This window comes from Hippocampus zosterae, chromosome 5 (genome assembly GCF_025434085.1).
Source record: "Hippocampus zosterae strain Florida chromosome 5, ASM2543408v3, whole genome shotgun sequence".
Classification (NCBI taxonomy): Eukaryota; Metazoa; Chordata; class Actinopteri; order Syngnathiformes; family Syngnathidae; genus Hippocampus; species Hippocampus zosterae.
The window spans coordinates 13,912,741-13,926,871 of record NC_067455.1 but is presented as its reverse complement, the minus strand read 5'-3'; the positions used below and the strand labels follow the sequence as shown (position 1 = coordinate 13,926,871).

Genomic DNA, 14,131 nt, shown 5'->3' with positions numbered 1-14,131 from the left:
AGAATATGCAAACTCTACACAGGTGGGCTGGAGCCAGGATTGAACCCATGACCCCTGCACTGTGAGATCGACACGCTAACCATTTGACCACCAGGCCACCACTTGATCCTTGTGCTTCCACTATTTCAATTTACATTGTTTCCAACGCGGAAGAGTAAGCATGATGTTTTCCAAGCGTCCAGAATTGATTGTGCTGAACTTTGGAGGCTCGACTGTACACTGTGTTTTTATTATTGTTTTTTTTTTTTACTTATTTTCCTAGTCCAGAAGATAAACTAGCGGTAATTTCAACAAAACAATTGCAAATCGAGGACCTAATGTGTACATTAGTAGAAATCCATTAGTAGAATATCATCCAGTTGCACTTTGATTAGTAATTTAATTGTTTCGGTATCCACTCCACCTCTGCACTCAGTACCAGACTATACTGCAACTATAATTTGACCATTTGTCATTCTATACTGCATTTACCAGAGCTGTAGAACCACGAAAGCAGATTTTCTAAACAAAGCGAACTGCTGAGTTTTAAACAAATGATGGAAGCGTTTGCCATCAAGCGGGGCAGAGTTGGTGCAGCAAATCTGTTAGATGGAATCCAATCAACTGATGAATTAGCCACTCATGCTTTTGACATAAAAGATTTTAGGCAGCGGTAGTCAGAATCAATTGCAGGGTGCTGCTCATGAGTGGGCTCTCTGTTTCTCTCATAATGACATGCAAGTTGCCATCGCTGAATAAATGGGTATGATTAGCTGTGACATGAAGTTAAAATATGTTAAGTAGTGACTGCAATTGTGAGCCAATTTGTTTTGGTGTGTTTTTTAAAGTGCCTTTAGTTTAAAAAAAAAAAAGAACAACTTAAAAAAAACGATGTTTTTATTCATGCTGTTACATTTTTAAGAGGATTTGCCAAAGCAACGACGTTTTTTTTTCTCCAGAATTATTCATTGTAAATTATTGTACAGTGTAAGTCAACCATCTGCTACTCTGTACAGGTTAAAGAAGTTCCAAATTCATCCAAATCATAATGTGATGCACATTATCGGTGAGCAACTGAGAAGCTTCGTGCTTCACTACATGAGGTTTGATTGTCAACAAAAACCATTCTCGTCGGACAAAAGATGCTTAGGCAGGCTCCATACTTGAATGAGCACACGCTGCCGTGCAAATATGATCCCCCTGTACACACGCGCACGTGCGAGCACACAGTGAGTGTATACACATTATTTTCAAGCTATCAGTAAACAATGGCAAGATAATAAATAGCCTCTGGCTCTCTTTCCCTTCTTTGCCCAAACATGAAGAGGAAATGATATCAAGATAGAGGAGGTTATGCTGTTCATTAAAAAAATAAATAAATAAATAAAAACGGCCTTGCTGTGTGTGTTGGGGGGGATGAAGCCAATGTAATATAAAAGAACAGCGTTGTTACGTATGAACTAAGAAGCAAGTTTAATGCTGTTAAAGATACAAAAAAAGAGAAATGGCACTGCAAAAGAGATAAATGATGCTGAATGGTGCATACAGCGAGCAAATAATCAATCACTGTTAAAGTAACATATACAAATAAGCACGGAGCATACAGTATGGAGATGAGCCCGTATGATATATTACATGAATACATGATAAATTTCTCAAGTCGCTATTAGCGACTGTTGCATAGCCTGAAGTGGTTGCCGGCCAATAGCAGACTAGTATTTGTTCAAAACCTTCAGGTTTTGTCTCAGAATTTCACATTTGAGCTTTTAATAGGTGCTATCAGTTGGAAGTACCGGTACTTTACTGGATTCACAGAAATGGCTCTGGCCAATAAGACCTTTTCACATTGCATCGTTTGCGATTCGCTGGCACCCGACGATAATGCACTGTCCTCGGGTGCAAGCTTGCCCGTATTTGGACATGGGTGATATGTGACCTACCAGGAAGTAGCATGGATGCTTTTCCTGCTGATTGGTCTATTGCTGTTAAGACTTTGAAACGACTCTGCCAGCCCCTCTCTTATTGCATAAGCCATCTTGCAGGGCGTTCCATTGTCGCATCCTCACAGTACAGAAACAATAAATAGCAATGGCGTGCTGCTCACGACTAAGTCAAGTATGCAAAGGCTTTTCCATTAGATTTTTTTTTAGAGAACACCAATTGTTGTTATTGTCAATTGGTTGCGTAAGGGCACAGCTTTCCATAAAGGACCAGCAAATGCCACTTGCAATATATTGAACTGCCTCAACTGTGAAACGTGTATCCCAAAAATATAGATGGATTTTTCATTGTTTGCATTTCTGTGCATTGAAATTTCCTGTGTTGCTTTTACTTTTCCACTCATTCGGTTCATTGTGTTTCATAGAAATAATTATTGTATGGGTGAAATATATCATTTGCAAAGAGTATTTTTTTTCTTTTATGTTATAGGTTTTAATATTAACTGTCATGAACAAACTTTTACGCTTGTATGACCATTGATAAGGTTACTTCAAAAGCTATCTGCACAGTCAAACGGATCACTTCCCCCCACGTTCTGTGTTGTACTTATCTTAGAACAAGCTCCATATTCATTTCATGGGGATTTTTTTTTCATCCAAGCCCCTTAAGGTTTCCATGGTCCAATGTTATTAGCACGTTTGATGATAGCCAAAGTTTCGTAACCAAATTACTTCAGTATGAAAGGATTATTTCCCTTGGTTAGAGTTAAAATCCAATTTATTTTTGAAGGATTTCTGACACAAATTGGCTGAGGTTGTTGTGGTAAATAGTTGAGTGGTCAGCTTGGTCCGTCTTCAAAGCCTCGCGTATTTTTGTCTTTGTCAAATTCTATCTCAAAGCTACATTTTTAAAAGAGCCTTGCACATCTAAAAGGCTTGAGGTGTCTAAGATATTTTTTTTCCATCTATGATGATATTTTTTTTTCCATCAGGTCTTGGTTTTGGTATACATTTTAATCTTGATAGGCGTGCCTGGAAGAAAGAACAATTCCATATGGTATTTTCAAAATGCATCACATTTTTGTGCCATACTCCTTCAAGATGGGCTAAGCTCCTAAACTCAATGTATTCAATTATGAACTGATCGTGCTTTCTATTTAATCAACCACAAATTAGATAGAAGACACACAAAAAAATCTCCTGAAGAACTAATGAATGCTATGCAATGAATCTTTCAGGTTGTCTTTACCTGGGTCAGGAGTGCCGACTGGTGATCCACTACGAGCAGGGCTTCTCCGTGTTGGCTGAACCCAAACCCCGTGACAGTGAGAATGGAGACGAGGGCCGACCCCTTACGCCAACCAAAAAACGAGTGCTCCTATCCTACCCTTACGAAAAGCTGAGGATGTCATCGGACGATGGCGTTCGGATGCTATTCCTGGACTTTGGAGGAAAAGAGGGGGAGATTGTGAGTGCTTTCCTTTATTTTAAGCAAGCAAATTACACATGTACATGTGGAAGTGGGCAGATCAATTTGGATACAAGTGATAATGTACAGGCCTGACTTGTGTGTGTGACCGGCATATGACGTGATTTTGATGTTTTTATTGCGTCCTAAAGTTTCATAGAATCATCTTATTCAAATCAGTGGTGCAGGTTAGGTGACTGAAGTGAGTGAAGAAAGGCGGTCAAACAGAAGATACGGGTTAGGTCGGCCCTAATATATATTTTATTGGCCTAACCTTTAAGCGGCGATGCAGTGGAAGATTCCCGCACACCATCACAGAAAAACTCCTGAAATATAATCAACCACAGCCTGAGGTCTCTCCCATCCTGTTCGACTTTTAATCAGGTCCAATCACCGCGTAACTGGTTGAGGTTGCTCTTTTTACGCAGCAGTCAGAACCGATTACAGTCAAACTTAACAAATCAACAGCACATGTTCCTCTACCTTATGAAACGTTGGCATTTTCATTTGGGAAAATGTCACTTTTTTTTCTATATCCTGAAGAACTTATGATGATGCTATGAATATTAATATGTGTTACAGTTGCAAGACAAACAGTTTTTAGGAAGACAGCAGTCAAAACGCTAAAAGGCACTCAATTAATCACCCTCTTGGCTAATGGGAATGAAGTAATGTAAATGGAGATGTTCTGTTTGTGTAAAGATGTCTCACTCGACATTTGCAGCTCAGTATAAATGAAAATTCTCTGTTTGCTATGAAGAGGGATTTTATTGTCAACACGGCTTCATAAAAATCCCAAGGCACTCGAGGATTTGGCTGATGGCTCATTAGCTCAACTTTTGAAAGACAAATCCGCTGGCCCTTTTCTCTTCATCATGTTGACTGTACTGTCATTATTTGGCACAGACACGCTGTGTTTCTAAATTTGTCTCCGCACTTGACTGTTTACCTTTCCCGTAGAGACAGTTGGACTGAACCAAACTAAAATAGGCATCTGAAAATTAGATTGCAGTTCTGCATATGCTTGAGCTACATTTAAAGGCTGCACTAAAGAGAGAACAAGGTTATTTTGTGCGTCATGCATTCATCAGCATGCGAAAACTATTATCACTAACTTGTACATACCGAGCACGAGTACAATGCCGTCGGTGGAGAGATGTTCGGTCACCATCCGAAGATTCGGCTGGGTGAAATAAAAATGAAAAGAATGGAAATCGGGCCCAAATATTTTTGACAGCACTATAGAAACACTGTCGGGCTTCTTCAAGTCCTCCAAAATGAAGAATAAATCACTGTGGTGTAAAAGGTTACTTATCAAGACTTTTTTCAGGATCAATAAAAAAGCGGTTTCATGGTACCATGTTCCATAAAAACACGGCACTAAACAATTGTTATTAGACAGCGGTAGCACTATGAACATAAATCTAGCCTTTAACAGACATCGAAGTATAATGACTGTTTTGAAATGTTTACAAGCAGTCTGAATTGTCTGTCTCCAAATAGAAATATACTTTGGCCCAAAATTATTTACACACCTAAACGGCCTTAAACACTTTAAGATGTTTTTTTTTGTTGTTTTTGTTTTTGGTTTGGGGTTTTTTAGGGGGTGTGCAAAAAAAATCTAAAGGTCCAAAACTCTTATATTCTCAATAGAAAAAAACACTAATCTAAATTTAAGTTTATTTGACTCATCTAGATCAGGGATGGGCTACTTAAATGTCATAAGGGACTTAAATTTTTCATTAGACCAACTGGGGGCGGGCGGGGGAGGGGGCACCTCGGACCGCGCGCTTCCTCACTAGATATATGACCAAAAAAGCTGTGTTAAATATGGGTTACATATTGTGTAATGAAATGTGTGTACATGGGCAAAATACATCTTGATATATTTAATTTTGAATAGTATAATTTTCCATGTATAAAAGATTCATTTTCCTTCCTCAACAAAAAATGGGGGTTGAAGGAAACAACAAAATAACCACACCCTGTAAAGGGCTCCCTTTTATAAGAACGACCATTCAAGGACGCCACAAAACTGTTGACCAAGAAACCAACATTAAATGCAAGAACTCAAATTTTTAATGTTAGGATATTCTGCCTCCAGTATTTTAGGACAGCAACAACAAGAAAAAAGTTCCTTCAGTCACACATGCCCCCCTCCCCCCAATTTTAAACGGTCTGATATAGACAGCCTACAATTAATGCGATGCGGTTTACTGGAGAAAAGCAGTCATCATCCAAGTTTTATTGGAGGAAGCAAACAGTGGTTTAAGAGGGAATTTATAGGTTGAAGCTTCCTTACAAGCCTCAGGAAAGAAAGTGAGTCATAGAGCCATGAAATTGCTCATTGTAAAATGAGGAAGAAAAAAAGGGGCTTGTTCTTTTACATGTCGACTAATTGCAATCGACGTTGCAATGGGAAATGTTGACCTTTTCATGGTATTTTTACACTTCGTTAGGATATTTATTTTCCTTCCTTCGTGTTTCATGTTACATGTGCAGAATGTCACTGTATCCATTGTTCTCCTTCTAGCAACTGGATCTCCACTCATGTCCCAAGCCAATCGTCTTTATCGTCCACTCCTTCCTCTCCGCTAAGATGTCCAGGCTGGGCTTAGTGGCCTGATCGTGACCCCCGAATGGATTTCTGTTATTGTGTGTCCACATCTCTGCAACCCACATGCAGAATACGACATTGAGTCCAAGATGGAGCCTCTCTTTGGTCAAAGTAACAATGAAAAAACACTTTGAGGGTTCCTGGTCATTTGTTGAAGAGCTGTGAAGACTGAAAAGTGGCGTCAGAGAGCAAAACCTCGAGAGGAGTCGAAGCAGAATGATGGATGTGACAAATGTGAAGAACGATAGGGCATTACTGACATATTCACGACTTTTGTTTTGGTTAATATTGTCGTAAATTGACTTCATTTACTAGTTTTATTTAATTTATTGATGATCTCTGTGCAAACTTTCAGAATTTCACTCTGTTTTCTGTTTATCGTTTTAGCAATGTTAGCATTTCTCATCAACCATATAATGCACACAAAATGTTATTCGGCTTTTGGGTGAAACTTAAAGATAAACTGAAAATGCGCTTTAACTTTTACAGGTGAAGTTCATTGGAGCTTCAGTAGACTTGAATGCACTTGTGCAGCTATTCAGTAGACTTTTGCACAACTTGCTGCTCTCTATTTCGAAGGAGCTAAATGGCACACTTCCCAAACGCAGCACTGTTGCAACATGCCGATGGCGCCCTGTGACACTTAAAGCTCAGTGTTGATCAGTTGCGAGGTGTCATGATGTACAAATGTCAGCAACATCTTTAAATAGCAAATTCTCTCCGGCGCAAATAATTTATTTGTGCATCCATGGATCAAAAACTTCTTGCCTGTCCAACTCGTTGTTCGGGAACAGTAAGTTGTGCAAAGAGCACTGAAAAATTGGACAGTTAAGCGTTTGCATTCAAAATTTTACTCAAGGTCAAATTGAGTCAACTTAAATTTTTTATAAATAGTACACTGGCGATTCATCCTGGAATTTTCATCCAAAAGCCAAATATACTTAACATTTTGTGAGAAATGTTACGTGTATTTCGCTACGATGAAGTCTTATCTTCCCAGAACAGAAAACTCAGTTAAGTGTAATTACGTGACGGTATTGCTTTAAAATGTTGTCATTCAAAAGCCAGCTGTGCTTTATATTACAGTGTTGTGACTCAAATTATATTTTTGGAGCTCCAGTGTCTCACCGATTAATGTAGCTATACCACTGGCACAAATCCGGCTGTCTGTTCCTTACAACTACCGGTAATCATGCATGCATATACACTGTTCATCTTGAAATGAGGGCGTGATTGTTTTTTGCCAGCAAAGTACAAGCACAAATATTGATGTGATTGTATTTGAGGCCCCATGAAAAAAGCAACGACATGAAAGCTAAGGACTATGTAGGGTATGACCACTTTACTGTCATCGCTCTACTGGTCAAAGATTTCAACTGTTCTTAAAAGGATTTTTTTCTGCCTGGAGCAATAAAAACAATCCCATTAATTACATCCTGTAGATCTATTTTATTCTGATCCAAAGGTCATCATGGTCGTTTTGTCTTTGTCGGCCTTCTCACGATTTCTTGTAGTGACAGCAGGTAGCTAACATTCCATTTAATTATGTATTGTATGGTGGCCTGGATCTTATTCTTTTTTATTTGTAACACACTGTACTGTACATGTAACTGAGGGTGTTAATGTGACAAAATTCACCTTCTTACACCACATTATCTTAGAGCGGAAGCTCCAAAGTCAAACATACAATTCGAAGTAAAATCTCCTCGCTGGCCCCTCCCAAAAATGAAGATTCAGTACTTTGCAAACACCTTCCTATTCCCTCTCCATTATGTTACAGAGAAATGACTTTGTTTTGTTTTTAGTGTTTTTATACAGTTGAAAATATCTGCCTGTAGAACAGTGGTACCTTTACTTACGAACATCTGTCTCTTCATATGAAATTTTCAAGTTACGAAACATCTCAACAGAAAAGTATTGCCTCTTGTTACGAAAGAAATGTCAAGATACGAAAGATTAATATACAGTATGGCCTGCAACTCACAGCTCCGAGTTTTCTGAACGCAACATATTCATAGCTGCTCTGTCATTGGCTATGACCGAGCATCATCCTGGTATCCCATTGGCTATGCAGCGTCCTCATCATTCGCCCCTCGGACCATGAGGCGTTCCGATAGTTTTACGGAAATGAATCACCCAGAAAAAGTGTTCACCAATCGGGCGATCGCTCACTATGCTGATATTTGCCTAGGACATTATCGAAGGATTGTTAAAAGCAGACAAAAGCAAACATCCTTGGATCAGTTCTTTACAATACTCCAGCCAAAAACCACTTCTTAGAGAGAAGATGAACTAGAGAGGGCAAAAAACAATGAGGATGCAGTTAAAAGTTCAATGACCATAATTTTTATTCTTTATTTTTTACATGATGCACAGCTGTCATTTATTGTGCGTTAATCTAATTGTATCATGTATTTGATGCACTTTTATGTTTTCTGAAACATTTATGTCTGAATTTGGGTGGGCTTGGAACGGATTAGGGCATTTGCATGGAAATCCCATCTCTAATTACAAGATTTTATCGTTAAGAAATTTCTTCCAGAACCAATTCATTTCGTAAGTAGAGGTACCACTGTATTATCATGGTCACAGTTTGAAACTGAGCTATAGTCATTCAATGACAGTGGCTGGTTTTACACGGCATGATTCACTGGATACAATTCCCATTCATGTTTTTGTCTTCGGAAAATGAACGTGTTACTTGTCATGTGCATGGAAATAGTAAATTATGTTGGGGAATTTTGAAATTGAAACAAAAAGAGTCACTTCGCAAGGCTTTGTTGGACTTTGGAGGTACAACTATATATATAAAAAAACTAACTTGAAAAAAAAATCTATGTATTTGTGGGGGGTCATGGTCTTGTTGAACTGCCTTCATTTCACGCTGGCCACCCAGACAAGATCAAAATGATGATCTTTGCGCAAACCTCAATTACATTCTGCTATTCATACAACTACTGCCAGCAGGGGGGTGGGCGGGGGCGAACATCTTTAATTCACCAAAATAATACTAATCAAAGACGGGATACTATAATTAAGTATAGTTTGTAGGACTTTCACAGTGAGGCAATCAAGCATTAACGCAAACACTGCAACCACGTCATTCTTGTGCCTTGGAAACGGATCGTTTTGGGAGGAATACCTCATAGGATGAAAGCGGAGTAACATTGTGTCTCTAATTTGTCACATTGGCAGCAATCATTTGATGTTTTGAGTTTTCACAGCTTTGTTCTCTTTTGTTATGCACTGTAATGATGATTTGACAACATGTTTTGCGTCTTGCTCACTTGATCGTTACACATCATAAAGGCACTGCAACAATTGTATAACAGCAACGAATGCCACAATCACAAAGTGGGCAGTGAGAGGTTTTAAGCTGCTTTGGAATAATGCCTTCATCTGTCATGCTGAATAACAAATCGATGTTTTTAAGTCAATGGATGCACATAAATGACATATTTAAAATGGATTACGTTTGTTTTCATTGGCCTGCTTGTCTCATTTGGGATTAATGCTCATCTGTCAGCACAATTCACCCATTAGAGGTAAAGCAAATATATTTGGGCACACAAAACAAATGTACTGTAGAAGGTTTATAATAATTAAAACACATTTTTATCCTTCCATCCATCCATTATCTGAAACCCCTTTATCCTCACGAGGCTCATGCACTGTCTTCAGGTAGTAGGCAGGGGACACCCTGAACTGGTTGCCAGCCAGCCACCCACAGGCAAATGAAGACGAACAACAATTCACGTTCACAATCATAACTACGGACTATTTTGAGTGTTCCATTAACCTATCATGCATGTCTTTGGAATGTGGGAGGAAACTAGAGTACCTTGAGAAAACCCACGCAAGTGCGGGCAGATCATGCAAACTCCACACGGGAAAGCTAAAAAGGGCAGCTAAAAATGGTCTCTTTTTTTCGTGTTAAAATTACTTCCTATATATGGTCGTTTTTTGGGGCTAAAAACGCCTTACTATATATGGTCCTTTTTTTGGGCTAAAAACGCCTTACTATTCATGGTCCTTTTTTTCTGCTAAAAACGGCTGACTATACGTGGTCGGGTTTTTTTCGGCTAAAAACGCCTTACGATACATGGTCCTATTTTTCGGCTAAAAACTCCTTACTATTCATGGTTGTTTTTAGAAAAGATCAAGTGTCTTGAACTGGAGAAGAGGCCAGGGAATAACAACGCCGCACGAAGTACTTTGTGCACAATTGGAACCCTGACATTGTTTAGTTGCAATTAAAGAGCCAGCATCCACGCTCCCAGGCATTCATGAAAACATTTGCGTGGTTCAAGAAAAACTCAACAGACTTAGATTGTTGACCACAGGATTTATGATAATGTTTTCAACCCGATGAATTAGGCCCGCTTACCTCTATGGATCATAGACCATAATACCAACAAATTTTCTGTGGGGTAGTGTTGTGTGAGGACGGATACACAAAGAAATTGTTGAATGCCCAAACATGCACGGTCACTGAGCTTTTCCATTTACTCAGAGAAGAATGGCCTCGGTGACACACTGACGCCTCTTTACAAGATACACGGTCCTTTTTTTCAGCTAAAAACTGGCTGCAAAAGTTTGAAACGGTTAAAGACAAAAACAAATTAAAACCTGTCCTTTTGTTTGTTCCAAAGTAAAATATAGGGTGTCCGAAAAAAATTGTATACACATTTTAGCAGCTGACAACTCAATTATTTATTCTTTCTTGATAGACTGAACCCATTGAACCGAGTGATAGCAGCCAGACTTGACTTTGAAGAAAGGAAATTCATTCTAAAATGCTACTGGAAGTATGGAAACGCAGTCGAAGTGCAAAGAAAATTTAGGAGGGAGTTTAACAAAGAACCACCAACAACACAAATTCCAGATAAGTTTGAAGCTGATGGAACTGTTCAGGATAATAATAATAATAATACATTTTATTTGTGGGCGCCTTTCTAGAAACTCAAGGACACCTTACAACAAGCAGTTAAAATCACGAGTACAATGTTAAAAAAAAATGTTAAAAAAGGATGTCCATAAGAAGCGTTCTGGAAGACCACGTACATCGACAAGCCCCACAAAATAAGAAAGATTACTGGAAACGTTTCAACGAAGTCCAAGAAAGTCTATGTGGCAGCTGAGGCAGGTGAGGTAGCCATTCCATTGCTTCGCGTTCGTCAGCAGTGTCTGGAGCACAACAGACATCAGTTTGAGAACATGCGATAACAAGACAGTAGAATGATATTTGTAAATTCTTTTACATGTTAATAATTATTCGAATTATAAAAAAAAAACAAATTTACAATTATTTAAGGTGTGTATACATTTTGTGGGACACCCTTTATTAGGAGAAGATAAAATGTTAATACTGAACATATTTCGCTCGCAACTATTAATCTTAAATTCAGTTGCCACATAGCTCGCCATTCCAATCTGATCACCAGTTAACGTCTCAGCAGCAACAATGGAAATCAAGCTTTTTCTATCATGCCAATGAGCTTTCACTTTTCTATGGAAAAATGCTGGGCAGAATTCCAAAAAGTTCAACTTTCGTTTTGTTAGTCCATGGAACATTACCCCAAAAGATGTGTTTGGTAAAAGTACGACAAGACTTGTTGCTCCTTTTGGTCGGCAGTGGTTTTCACCTTGGAACTCTGACGTGGATGTTGTTTTTGCCCAGTCTCTTCCTCACTGTTGAGTCATGAACACTGACCTTGACTGAGGTGAGGGAGGGAGGCCTGCGGTTTTTTGGACACTGTCCCGGATGAGTTGTCGCTGTTGTCCTTTCCGTAGGCTGGCCTCTCCTGAGGAGATTCACCACCGTTCCAAGTGTTCTCAATTTGTGAATAATGAGTCTCACCGTTATTCGCTGGAGTCCTAAAGCCTTAGGAATGACTTTTTAACCCTTTCCAGTCTGATGGATGTCAATTACTTCATTTCGTACCTGTTCTTGAGTTAATTTGGATCATGGCATTTTTGCGATCTTTTGGCCACCTTCATTTGTTCAGACAAGTTGTTTTTTTTTGTTTTTTTTAGTGAACAGATCTGGCTTGGGTGTGGTTAGTGAAAAATGAACTGAAAAGGCAGATTTCGTTACATCCAAATGACTATTTAGTAATTGTATTTTAGATTGACTTAGGTTATCTTTGTATGCTCTTTACATTTGTTTGATGACAGGGTTCCCACAGATGCTTAAAGTTAATAAAAAATCCATAAAAAGAAAGGTTAGAAAATGATGTTATTAATTGTCCTTAATTTTCAGGGAAATCTTGTAAAATCAATAAAAATCCTTAAAAATGAACCTGTGGTGTTCATTCCATTTCTGTATGTCATTTTCCCCACCCTTCCAATGAATAGTTTTGTCGTAAAATGCTCCTGGCGCCCTTCCCCGCCAAACCTCGCTGTCGGGATACATGCCTTCCTGGTTCCCGCTCTGCTTTTCCCGCAGTCTCCGATCAGTTCCAATGATGATCACGTGATCACTTCGGCTCATTTCGGGCCAATTTGACATACAGTATGTCAAATAAAGGGTTAGCTGATTGCTCCTAAAAATAAAGATGTGCCCTTCCTTTGGCAGCAATGATTTGAACACCAGCTCAGTGATATGTGGCTTTCTGTTCATTAAGTCCACTGTGAATCCCCTGCTGGATGGGAGAAAAAGTCATTTAAAAATGGTAAATTAGCCCTCAAAAGGTCCATCAATAAAAAGCAAGTGGAACCCTGGATTACCTTAAAAACTCGTTCACTTCCAAAGACATATTTATGTCTTTTCAGACTCAACATACTCAATCCCTGGTATAATCTTTCAAAGGAGTAAGGCATTTAGGCGGCATTTTAAGGTGTTACAGAAAGTGCAATTAGGTCCATTTTCTCAGTGAATAGAAAAAAAGAAAAAAATCACAAGTAGGTGAGTTTGAAATGATGAATTATAAAATAGCTATAGCTATAGTAACTGCAGTTTCCTTTATGTGTGTGTTTTCGCATCTTGGCAGGCAGACCCACAGAAATCTTAACTTAAATGTTTTTAGGATTTACATTAATTACTCAAACAAGATATAATTGCAAACAAGGTGTTTGCTTTCAAAGTCTTCACTTTGTTAAATCTGCCCCCACCACCTTCTGCCTTCATGTGTATGGATAAGTAAAGAAAAAAAAGAATAACAGTTAGAAGCAAATGGGACTGAGCATTGCTTCTGGCTAGCAAACATCATTGCTCCCGAAATGCTTTTAGCTTAGCGTCACACTTTTTAACTAATTTGAAACAGCATCAACGTCAAGCGTCCTTGTGTGTTCTACATACTTGGCCAATAAAGATGATTCTGATTCTGATTCTGATTCTGCGTCAAACTCAAGGCTCGGGGGCCAAATCCGGCCCGCCACATCATTTTATGTGACACCCCCCCCACCCACCCGAAAGAAAATCATCAATGTGCTTGTTAAAAAAAATGTACCAACATGTCAAATTGTCATGTGTGATAAATGATGTTGAGATTTTGCAATAATTTAGTTTCCCATAAAAGTAATAGTGCGATTAAACATTTTGTGTTTCACTGTCGTCACGGCTCTCTGTCGGAAGACGTGACTCAAAATGGCCCACAGCAAAAATAAATTTGACACCACTGATGTAAAACCGTCTTTCCCAGGCTCTTCAAATGAATATGTCAAATGCCATAATTAGGTTTTGTTTTTGTTTTTTTTAGCATGCATATATAACATGCAGTTTTCAAAAATGTGGCAATTGTGTGAATTGTTGATTTATGCTGCACTTTCTGGAATAGTACAGATGACGTTTTCATCAGGTAACTGACTGTGCCTCTGCACGTCATTTAAGTCAGTTACATTAAAAGGAAGTTTTAAAAAAAGCCCACAATGTGCAAAAATAAATAAATACATAAACAAACAAACCAAAAAACAAAGTGGTTACATGAAGATCCTAACCTCCAAGTAAAATAAAGCTGCATTTAAGACAGAGGAGTAGTTGAGTAGAGGGCACATCTTGCTGCTTGTGCAATATTCCAGCTGTCGAGTGACACAATTAGTCTCTCATTTAAGTAAAAAGGCATGGAAAGAACATGATCATCCCCTCCGTGTGTCCCTGTTACCATCTGTTGATGGAAAAGATGATGA

At 38.7% G+C, this 14,131-nt stretch overlaps 1 protein-coding gene across 2 annotated transcripts in view; it reads left to right on the top strand.

The window, feature by feature from the left end:
• Positions 1–9,473, top strand: part of sntb1 (syntrophin, basic 1) — a 36,086-nt gene extending 26,613 nt beyond the window's left edge. Inside the window, exons 7-8 of one of the 2 annotated variants that reach the window (XM_052065755.1) lie at positions 3,158–3,387; positions 5,921–9,473. In XM_052065755.1, the coding sequence (XP_051921715.1) occupies positions 3,158–3,387; positions 5,921–6,013 (323 nt within the window). In that variant the 3' untranslated portion in view covers positions 6,014–9,473. Of the gene's footprint in view, positions 1–3,157; positions 3,388–5,920 lie in introns of those variants that run through there. The other variant, XM_052065756.1, reaches the window with a different exon arrangement.
• Positions 9,474–14,131: the final 4,658 nt, after the last annotated feature.